The following is a 12238-nucleotide window of genomic DNA, read 5'->3' as shown; positions in this document are numbered from 1 at the left end:
ACACGGTGGTTTTCAACTCTCATGACACATTTTTCACATTGGGAAGTACAGTGGAAGCACTCCTCTATGCAGCATGAGTACATGTACCGCCAGACGACTCCACTTTACTGGGTAATGCCTTATGAATATTTGTTTACTCAAATTACCTTAGAATCACTGCAAGAATTAAATGACAACCGGTGATAACCAGCGGCTGCATCCGAGTTTATTAGAAATACTCTCATTTATCTTAACATTTGGCCAAGCGAGAGGAAAACTGCTGAAAAATACATGTCAATTTAGGTGGCTTGTCGCCGAGAATGAGCGTGTTCAATTACTCGTTGTGATTGAAGTTATAGAGTGATCCTGAAGCCCTCTTAGTAAAAGAAAATTTGCACATGGTCATATCCAGTGAACTAGCCCCATCTTACGGTACATCACAAAAATAGATTTTCCGAAAGTTCCAAAAAATTTTCAAGCATGAATTTTTGTTTCGAGAATAGATTTACCAAACAGAACATTTATTCTTAGGATTCATCTTGGCATCTGCAGAGCAGTTAAAGTCTTTCGAAAATTCGGGCCTGTTGGAGAATGGGCCTTGGACTCTGAATTCTGATGGACTGTGAAGATTAGTTATGATGATTCGTTTCAAAATCTCTGGTCTGTATTTGCTACACCAAGCTTGAGCTGCACTGATCCAAAATTCATACGTAATTATGAATTCCAAACTCTATAAATTTAATCAGTAGATATTTGTTAATTAATTTGTGTATAAGTAATTTTTTTTATAATAAACATTGCAGCTAATCATTAATAACAAATAACTAATTCACTACTACTGTTTGGATTAAAATAGTACCTAGAATTTCAGGTAATTGAAACCTACGTTCAAACCTACTTCTTCAGCAGTATAATTTCCATACTGTTCAATGATACACTTAGCTTTTTCAAGGTATTTCGTTTTGGTTGCTGGTTCCCACCAATCTACGAGGTTTCCATCCTTGTCAAACTGACGACCCCTATCATCGAAACCGTGAGTTAATTCGTGTCCAATAAAAAAGCCAATCGCACCGTAGTTCATGTATCGAGGTCTGTCATTATTGAAGAAAGCGGCCTGTAAAATTCCGGCCGGCAATTCTAAAGAAATTTAATTATCAATGAAACATTCACAAACTAATACGATCCCAATTTTTAATGAAATAGAAAGTTAATCCCATTTTTTATTAGTTTCAATGTGCTTTGAGGCTGAAAATTTAAAATGGAATTCAATCAAAAGTGGTAAATTTAACAGACTTGCATAACCCCTGATTGTATATTTTAGGGTAAACTAGTTTAATCGGTTGAATTACAAAAAAAAATGGAAAAAATTATACTTACGAATACTATTCTCGAATGGAGAATAGTAGGCATTCACGATGGCAGCTTTAGCATGAGTGATCCAGTCCGATTTGTTTACAGGTTTCCGTAACTGCCCGAAGGTATATTCAGTTTCGAAAAGAGTCAGATTCAAAATGGCTTGAAGATAATCATCCGGATTAATTTCCAAATTTTCGTAGAATTTTTCAAGTTTCTTGTCGTCTAGAAGTTCATCTGGATAGGCAATATGAATGCCCATGGAGTCAGCTTTTTCTAAAGCACTCTCCTTTGTTTTCTCGTCCATCCACTCTACCTGCAAATCATCATCAATTCTTTGAAAGATGGTTCAGATGCATCAGAGGCTGATATTTTTGGTTATAATATAAGGAATTTTTCTTTCTTCAGGAACTTCTTAATCAAAGGGAACCAACAAGATGATCATCTACCATTCAAGAGCATACTTTGTATCATTGGTGGTTCTTAACAGAGCAGTCCGGATGTCGTAGCCTTGCTTACAACATGTTTGGTATATACCATACTGATTGTTAGATTCAAAGTATTTAATCAATTGTTCTGATATCATTTTCTTAAAAACATTAAAGGGCACGCATAATAGAAATAGAGGCCTAGAATCAGTTAGAAAAACCGTGTTTAATCCAAAAATATAGGCCGAATAATCGATTTTTTTTAAAGGCAGGAAATGTACAGTATTCGATCAAATGATTGGAAATTTTAACTGAGTAAGCAAGTAGAGCTGACCTTAATACCGCTTCCAACCTGGCTAATAAATATACCATCAAGGTTACCAAATTTGTTGTGGTAGTCACAATAGCCTTACAACATTCATCTAAAAAAAGAGATAAAATTAGGAGACAGATGACAATATCAAGAGGATATATTTAAGACAGAATGGCAATAGACATTGAAGTCTTCTACAGAAATTTGCTAAGAACCTTAATTCTGTTTAAAGTTGGTGAGGATTGTTTTACGGAATACACTCCTAAGGCAAGTAAGGACATTGATTTTCGCCAAGATGCGAGACTTCGACATAAAATAATCAGAATTAATTGCGCGTAGCAGCTTTATACAGGGTATCACAACAATCTCAGAATGGCTGAATATTTCCTCAGGTACTTTTTTCAGGGAGGTCAAGGTCATTCTTGAAGGAACTTCCAACGAAGAATTAACTGGTGATCTCCATTTTTAGCAAGATTCTTTCAAGGTCAACTTTTTTATTAATGGAAACCCCCTTCTTACATCGGAAATCGACAGAGCAGGACAGTTCACGTTCAAATATGTACCCAGGTCACAGGTACGTTGCAACCTTAATAGTCACTCTAAGAACATTTAAACTTGAACAAGGTCTGCCTACCAGTAGGTCAAGGTCAAATTAAACGTATGACCTGAATACATATTCAAACATAAAATATACAGCTCTATCTATTACCGATGTAAAAAAGGAGATTTCCATTTTTTTGACCTTGAAAAAATCTTAAATGTCACTCTAAGTTCATTAAAACATGAGCAAGGTCAGCACACCCCTGGAAATAAAAGCTTTGAACCATTTTTTTCGTATCGAGCAAAGTTAATGATTCTAAAAAGGCGTACTTACTAGTGAACTTGAGCATGACCTTGTCGATGACCTTCAAGATCATTTTAAAGTCAAATTTTACCATTGGAAACCCCTGTTATACATCGGCTATCGACAAAGATCTAAATTTTACGTTCGTATATCTATTCAGATCATAGACTTAATTTGACCATGAACTAGAGGTATGCAAACCTTATTTTAGTTTAAATGTCCTTCAAGTTTACAATGAAACTATGACTTGGGTGAATATTTGAACATGAAATGTCCCGCTTTATCAATCTACGATTTAAAAAAAGGAAGTTTCCATTTTTGTTAAAGTTGACCTTGCAGAAACTTTGAAGGGCATCGTCAAGAGCAAAATAAAGGTCATTATTAAATTCTTCGTTGAAAGCTTACTTTAAGAATGACCTTGACCTCCCTGAAAAATGTATATTTCCTGAGGAAATATTTAACCGTCCCGGGACTGCTACGACAATCTATATAGCCTATCCCTCTCTGTAATAACTGATTTTAGTTCCTGAGTTATCAGCGGCGCATTTAATCTTTTAGATTAGTACAGACCAAACCTAGAAAAACTTTTATCAGAATCAATTATAATTGAATTTAATACAGAATTTTTACCCTCTATTTTATCGATTTAAATTCAGACCGATTGAAGAACTTTAGACGTCCTTTAGAAATCGCCAGCATACCTAATTCAAGAATCACGGAATAATAAAAATCTATTTTCGTTCTTATGAAACCGACACCGGTACTTGAAATAAATGAAGACATGTTTATATCGAAAGAGTTCCACTCTTTGGCCATATTCTGTTTGATATCTCATCCTCATTATTACATTACAAATATCTAAGTCTGAAAGGATTCAGTTTGGTATTATAAAAGAAAGGCGTGATGTGAAAGTTATGGGAAAATAGAAATCTTTTGATTTGTTTAACGTAATGGGCACGTTTAGAAAGATCCAGAGCAAAGTTCATAAGAATGATAGGATTCTTATACAGATTAGTGTCTCTCCTTCTTCAGCATCTTCTTATCGTATGAGAAGTTTGACGTTTGCGGATGATGAGATTGTAGCGATAGAATTACATAATGGTTTGCAGAGAATAATGACTAAACTGAAAGGGACGAATAAGATAGAAAGGAATCGACTGACATTAGCTGACAGTTAGTGGAAGAATTTCACAATTGGTGAAAGAATTATTTGCGTTATCGTCTAATTAGCCAAGACTTAACCAATGATTGACTCACCTTCTTTATGATTTTTTTTTAACTCCTGGCGAATATCGGTGACCATCTCGACTACACTTTTCTTGGAATCTTCAATGAAATATTTCCTGACATAGAGTGCACCGACGCTCAATCCTAGAGTTCCATAGGTTAGATCTTTTTGATCTATGCACTCCCTCCATCTAGTTTTCCTTTCAGCTTTGCCACTGATCTCGGTTAAGTACTTTAATTCTCGCCTACGAATATCATCGCTGAGATAATTGATCATTTCACTAGCGACTCTCCACATAATATAATTGGCTTGAACCCTCTTTGGGATTTTCTTTATCAGCTTTTCGAATTCCTTCAAGTAGGATGGTACATTTAGTGTCACCAATTCGTCTTCACCAACCTCGACGTTTGGCTTAAGAATATTGTTAATGTATTCCTTCCAAGGAATAGACATATAATTCTCAGTGAGCTCTTTCACAGTTATTGGATTGTAGAGAGCAGTATGGTTTCGTCGTTCTTCCTTTGGAAGAGATATCTGGAAATTGTAAGAAGTTTTATTAGACATTGTAAAATTGATATTTTAGTTCAGACGTTTCTTATATAATCGGATACTTGCATTGGCGAGTTTCATTTCGAATTCGAGTGATTCAGTCAATTCAGTTTCGGCATCTGTTCGGTTAGCACCAAAAATAACCGCTATATCGACCATGTAACTATAGTACGCACTGACGATCTTATCACTTAAACCTTTTATTAAATATTCACGAGGCAGGCCGAGAGATGCTTGGTCAATCTGGAAAAATGTTCTGGTAGAATAACATCTAAATTTGAACCAATAAAATCCAAATTGAAATAAATGACTACTTACTTCAATTATTCGTTTCGTACTGTTCTTCGGATCTTCCACAACATCAAAGTGAATGAAGTAATTAACTGAAAATCCTACTTTTCTGAATTTGTAGACTGATACTTTCCATTCAAAGTCTTCATCTAGCCAGTTCTCACCTTCGATGACTGGCCAACCTCCTAATTGCTTTAAGGTGTCGATCGCTGGGCTTAAACCCTTGGCATTAATGGTAGCTAGAAAAAATTAATAATAAGTATATTCAAGCTCCAGAACTTAACACAAGAGGCTTATTTGTTAAAACTCGTAGAGATAAATATTTTCATATATAGGGTACAGTTTTTTCATCTTTCCTGATATAATATGTACATAAAAACTAGAAGACCTAATTAAGGCGTGTCTTATAAATAACATCTTGTATTTGATTAATGTATTTGATATTATTTATTAATATTTTCTTAAAATGTCTCACCTTTGTTCATACAAGCTTGATAAAAGTTCTTTGCAACTACAAATGCTTTTGGTTCATTGTCTTTAATTTCCTCTCCGATAACATTCCTTAATTTCGGTTCAAGTTCTTTAATCACCAGATTGAATTTGTCTGCAATTGCATCATCTTTAGGAATTACTGTAGTCTTCAAAAAGTTTCCACAGGCGAATTCATAAAAGTTATCGCATGGTGATACCGTGGGGTCCATATCTTTCTGGATCTGAATGGCTTACAAATAAAATAATCTCTATTTCTAAGTTCCGATTCAAAATCACATGTAAATTTTATTAATCTAATGTGTGTAAAGTTCAGTTTTTCTTGTTATTTGTACTCTTCTATAATTTATATTCTATTAACTTTAATTAATTTAATTAGCTATACTTGAGATGTAATACACACAATTAAATTTAGGATAATTGACGAACCTGCTTCTTGGCATGATGGAGTTATGCAGATGTCATTGGAAATTGGTTCTGTTTCTACTCCTGTAATATTTGAAATATAAAATTAATAAAAATGATACATTTTATTCACAAATGAGCATCACTTACATAGTATTAAATTTAGGGGTGAGAGAATAGTTTTATGCTAGGTATATCAGGCAAAATATTTCGAATTTTTTTTCCTGTTACGGTATGTTTTTCCGGATTTTATTTTTGCTTTACTGTTATCTCCGACAAAATATGCCGCAATAGAAAACTAAATTTTGATCTTTGTGACAGATGGAAGTTTAATCTAGTTTTGTAAGACACAGAAAAAAATTGGGTTTTCTTTTAGAACCAATTTTTGTTACAGTGAAGCTGCAACAAGAATGAAACTCTCTTTTTAAAAAGGAACCAAAAATGATAAATGGTTTTAAAAGGAACCTGTAGTATGAGTTAAATAGAGACTTTTTATACAGAACTCACTTTTTGTCTCGAAACATCTAAAAGGTTTGACTATTATAATTAATGAAGATCTTTTATATTATAACGTGATAACGGTTGCATACTGTAAATATTTTTCATTTCGCCATCAATCGGGAACTGATCAAATCTTTATTTTGTTTTATCGCGGATTCTAATTCATTTTCTTAAATTTTTGCAGATTTTCTTAACTGATTTTCACAAATTCTTTTTATTTTAGCAACATTAAAAAAAAATGTTAATTAAGTTTTGAAAATGCAGTTAACGGTGTTGAATGCAATGCTGAAATTCTGAAAAATGCCGTAACTAGTAATTACGGTTCTCTTCAAATTACGGACCTTAAAAACAGGCCTGTCGTAATTTGAGAAAATGTCATGCATGGCAGAAAAACGTAAAATATTGAAATTATTAGAAATTATTTTTCCACGATAAAACTTAATTATTATTAAGTATTACATATTGTCAATATCGAAATAACTTGTCCCTGAATTCAGAATGAGTAATCAAATAGTTTTCATAAACTTGGCTAGTTGGTACGAATTTTCTGGACGACTAGACACAGCCTTTTAATATTTCTAGCAATCATTTTTTTATTTTTCAATTGTAGATTTTGAAAATTAAGAACTTCTTAATTTTTAAAGATTTGCAATTCAAAGTTTTACAAATTTGAAGAGTTACAACATTTTTAAAATATTGAACTGTTTAATTTTAAATACTTACAATGTAGAATTCTTTAATTTTAACGATTTGCAATTTAATACTTTCCAATTTTGAAGTTTTATAGTAAGAAGCTCATTAATTCTGAAAGATGTATTAATAAAAGTTCATAAATTGTGATAATTTTTAGTATCAAAAGTCAAGAGTTTTTCATTTTAAATTTTATAAATTGATAAAATTTGTATCTTAAATCCACGATAATGTAAAATAACGTAAAGCCTAAAATTTGCATAATTTTATAAGTTATTATATTTATTATTATATTATATTTTAAATTCAAAGTTCTACAAATTTGTAGAACGAAACTGAAAATTCTTGACTATCAAAAATTTGCAATTAAAATTTATTCAACTTAAAATAATAATATTTTTAAGGTATTTAATTTAAAATTGGTTTACAATCATTCAATTTTGATTACTTATAATTGAAAATTATTTAGTTGTCAAGATTTGAATTTTACACTCTTCAATTCTGAAGATGTACAATTTAAAACTCTTGAAGTCCATGTGACCAGTGAGTCAGGTATACCAGATTCTTACCTTACCGACACTTTTTTTATTTGCTAATTTATTTTCAGACGAAGCCTAACATCGAGTATAAAATTTTAGATAATAAATAGAAGCACTAAAAATGGTTGGACTGGTCCTATATTTTAATATTTATGAGAACAAAAATTGTAAACAAAAAAGAAACTTTTTTTATAATTTACATAATTAAGAAACTTTTGGGCCAGTTACACCTTTCTTAGTGCTTCTTATTTATTATCGCAATTTTTTTATCCCGATGGAGCGCTTTGTGTAAAAACAAGTAAGGAAATAAAAAAAGTGTCTGTAAGGTACGATCTGCTCACGTGACCCACATAACATTGCCTCGATTTTGAAAGTTTTATAAATAAAAATTCTTGAATTGTGATGATTTTAAAGATCAGAAGTCAAGAAACTTCAATTCTAAATCTCCCAAATTGATGAAATTTCAAATGTTAATGATCATAATTGCAGAATTTTCAATTGTAAATCATTCAACTTTTAACATTTTTAATTATAAATATTTAATTCAATGTTTTTAACTCTAAATGTTTTATATGAGGAAATATTTCACTTTGAAGATCGGCAATTCAAATTTTTACCAATTTAAAGAGTTACAATAAAAAATTCTTGAATTAAAATAAAAATCTAAATTATTCCATTATTAAGGCATGTAATTCAAAGGAATGTAATTTGAAACGATTTTTCTAATTGATTAATTTTGTAGATTTGAATATTAGCAATACAGGACTCTTTAATATATTATTATCATTATTATTATTGCAAATAACAATAATTCTTTTATGTTTTCTGAACTGATCATTAAAATAGCCAAGTAGATTCTGAATATATAAATTTTAATAAATTGGAAGTTAAACGCGACGTTGAAGTTCGCCACAGATATGGATTTCAAAGTTGTGTAATTAATATAAAAAAAACTAAGAGTCACATCAAAAAAGTAAAAACACCTCTCGATTCGTCTCGGAAATATCTCGATGTGCATTTTTTGTTTTTTTGTTTAAACATTTTTTTAAACATTTACGCTATTTGTTATATTTCTGCAATTGTTATAAACAAAGTATGCATCGGATCGAAAAACAAAGTGCACCGATGCATTCTTCTCGAAAAAATCTAGATGTGCGTTTTTTTGTTTTTTCGTAAACCCATTTTTTAAACAATTAGAGCATTTGTTGTTCAGCGCTGTGTTGCTGCGTGCCTGTAGATATGGATTTCAAAGTTTTGTAATTAATATAAAAAAAATGAGAGTCACATCGAAAAAGTAAAAACACCTCTCAATTCGTCTCGGAAAAATCTCGATGTGCATTTTTTGTTTTTTTGTTTAAACAATTTTTTAAACATTTACGCTATTTGTTATTTTTCTGCAATTGTTATAAACAAAGTATGCATCGGATCGAAAAACAGAGTCCACCAATGCATTTCTCTCGAAAAAATCTAGATGTGCATTTTTTTGTTTTTTCGTAAACCCAATTTTTAAACAATTAGAGCATTTGTTGTTCAGCGCTGTGTTGCTGCGTGCCTGTAGATATGGATTTCAAAGTTTTGTAATTAATATAAAAAAAAAATGAGAGTCACATCGAAAAAGTAAAAACACCTCTCAATTCGTCTCGGAAAAATCTCGATGTGCATTTTTTGTTTTTTTGTTTAAACAATTTTTTAAACATTTACGCTATTTGTTATTTTTCTGCAATTGTTATAAACAAAGTATGCATCGGATCGAAAAAAAGAGTCCACCAATGCATTTCTCTCGAAAAAATCTAGATGTGCATTTTTTTGTTTTTTCGTAAACGCATTTTTTAAACAATTAGAGCATTTGTTGTTCAGCGCTGTGTTGCTGCGTGCCTGTAGATATGGATTTCAAAGTTGTGTAATTAATATAAAAAAAACTAAGAGTCACATCGAAAAAGTAAAAACACCTCTTAATTCGTATGGGAAAAATCTCGATGTGCATTTTTTGTTTTTTTGTTTAAACAATTTTTTAAACATTTACGCTACTTGTTATTTTTCTGCAATTGTTATAAACAAAGTATGCATCGGATCGAAAAACAGAGTCCACCAATGCATTCCTCTCGAAAAAATCTAGAAGTGCATTTTTTTGTTTTTTCGTAAACGCATTTTTTAAACAATTAGAGCATTTGTTGTTCAGCGCTGTGTTGCTCCGTGCCTGTAGATATAGATTTCAAAGTTGTGTAATTAATATAAAAAAAACTAAGAGTCACATCGAAAAAGTAAAAACACCTCTCGATTCGTCTCGGAAATATCTCGATGTGCATTTTTTGTTTTTTTGTTTAAACAACTTTTTAAACAATTACGCTATTTGTTATCTTTCTGCAATTGTTATAAACAAAGTATGCATCGGATCGAGAAACAAAGTACACCGATGCATTTCTCTCGAAAAAATCTAGATGTGCATTTTTTTTGTTTAAACAATTTTTTAAACAATTACGCTATTTGTTATCTTTCTGCAATTGTTATAAACAAAGTATGCATCGGATCGAGAAACAAAGTACACCGATGCATTTCTCTCGAAAAAATCTAGAAGTGCATTTTTTTGTTTTTTCGTAAACGCATTTTTGAAACAATTAGAGCATTTGTTGTTCAGCGCTGTGCTGCTCCGTGCCTGTAGATATGGATTTCAAAGTTGTGTAATTAATATAAAAAAAAACTAAGAGTCACATCGAAAAAGTAAAAACACCTCTCGATTCTTCTCGGAAATATCTCGATGTGCATTTTTTGTTTTTTTGTTTAAACAACTTTTTAAACAATTACGCTATTTGTTATATTTCTGCAATTATTATAAACAAAGTATGCATCGGATCGAGAAACAAAGTGCACCAATGCATTCCTCTCGAAAAAATCTAGATGTGTATTTTTTTGTTTTTTCGTAAACCCATTTTTTTAACTATTAGAGCATTTGTTGTTCAGCGCTGTGTTGCTCGGTGCCTGTAGATATGGATAGATATGGATAGATATATATATAACCTTCTATCTTCAATATAGGTGCTCAGTTAATATCTTTCAAAGTGACAAGATTTTTTCAATTGATTGAAAAATCAAATTCTAAAGTTTACATCTGTACTTTGGAACCTGTTAATTCTACGAAAAAAAGTTCGGAATATTGATTAAAGTAGACGTAATTTCCAGAAATTTTCCACCCGTTTGTCAGAGCCAATGACCATGAAACTTTAACCTATTCCATTCAGAAGAATATGTCTGTACAAAAAAATTTATAACAATTATTTAATCAAATAATAATTGTTTCAGTATGAGAAATAACAAAAAGTGTTTGACCTTTTTTAATAAATCAATAGATTCATTAAAAAGAACTAATTACATAAAAACAAGCGACGTTCTGAAAATATTTGTCAACAACTATTCTTGTGTACCTTATCTACTTACCGTGCCGAGAAAGAAATAAAGGACTTTAGAAATCTTTATTTGTCTATTTATTTGTTTACTATCAACATTTAGCAATCATTATTTTGTCCTTGAAGAATACACTGCCGTGCAAAAGTTTTAGGCCACCTCTTTTTTTATGGCGGAATAAATATATACTTATGAATATAAATCGTGGAAATTTTCTTGTTGAATTACAAGACCTTGAAGGTGTAACAAAAAAGTTGGAGAAATTTGAAAACATCTTATCTGTAGGCAAATTATAATGAAAGTTAAATAAATATATATTTTGAGGAAATTACATAGAAACTTCATGATTATATGTTCCATATATTTTACAAAAATATTTTTGTTAACAAAAATAATATTGCAATTTTTGCAACTTTTTGTTACAACTTTAAGTTCTTGCGATTCAAAAAGAAAATTTTTACGATACATGCTCATAAGCTTTTCTGATACGGTGAAAAAAAGCTTCAAAATGATCCCAATGACATTGAAAAATGTTGGCTATTTCGGACGTTACTGAAGATTTAAGAAAACGTTGAAATTTGCACTATTTTTTTAATATCTACTTAAAACGAAACAAATTGGCTTCACGCTAAGCTTGTTTTATACAGAATTTCGAAAACAATCAACCTTTAAGAGAGAATATTTTTAGCTCTTGTATAATTAAAATTTAGAGAATTTGTTTAGTCAGAAAAAAGAGATGGCCTAAAACTTTTGCATTTCAGTGTAGCTCTTAGATGTCTTAAATGTTAAACATAAAATAATAAAATTTCGAAATACTAATACACTAATAATGAATAGACAATGTAAAATCGGTTAATTGATCATTTTTCCTTCATTTACTGTCAACCACGAATATTGTGGAAGTAAACTTCACTAAAAATTCCATAATATGTACACAAGAATAATATTTTTTAAGATATTATTTAAGCATTTCTTGAACAATTTAATTTGTTAACGCAAAGTATAAGATGTGCATTTCTAAAGAATAACAAGAGCATTTTATCATTGTTTTTTGTGGAACTAATGAAAAATATTTCTGCTTTAATTAATATTTAGAAAATTTTATTGATAAATTAATAGGTTCTAAAGTACGGATACAAAGTTCCGCATTTTATTTGAAGTGACCTTGAAAAAAAATCCTATTACTCTTGAAAGATTATAACTTGAATAGAATATTTTGTTTCTTTAAAT

At 30.7% G+C, this 12238-nt stretch overlaps 1 protein-coding gene across 1 annotated transcript in view; it reads right to left on the bottom strand.

Moving 5' to 3' along the window:
• Positions 1-484: 484 nt before the first annotated feature.
• LOC117169875 (neprilysin-2-like) overlaps positions 485-12238 on the bottom strand; it is a 37148-nt gene continuing 25394 nt past the window's right edge. The window contains 9 exon segments of the mRNA XM_033356383.1: positions 485-709; positions 839-1116; positions 1357-1648; positions 3576-3597; positions 4198-4679; positions 4761-4937; positions 5013-5224; positions 5461-5706; positions 5904-5963. Of these exon segments, the coding sequence (XP_033212274.1) occupies positions 485-709; positions 839-1116; positions 1357-1648; positions 3576-3597; positions 4198-4679; positions 4761-4937; positions 5013-5224; positions 5461-5706; positions 5904-5963 (1994 nt within the window).

This window comes from Belonocnema kinseyi, chromosome 3 (genome assembly GCF_010883055.1).
Source record: "Belonocnema kinseyi isolate 2016_QV_RU_SX_M_011 chromosome 3, B_treatae_v1, whole genome shotgun sequence".
Lineage (NCBI taxonomy): Eukaryota > Metazoa > Arthropoda > Insecta > Hymenoptera > Cynipidae > Belonocnema > Belonocnema kinseyi.
The sequence above is the reverse complement of the archived record's forward strand: the minus strand, read 5'-3'. Positions and strand labels throughout refer to the sequence as shown.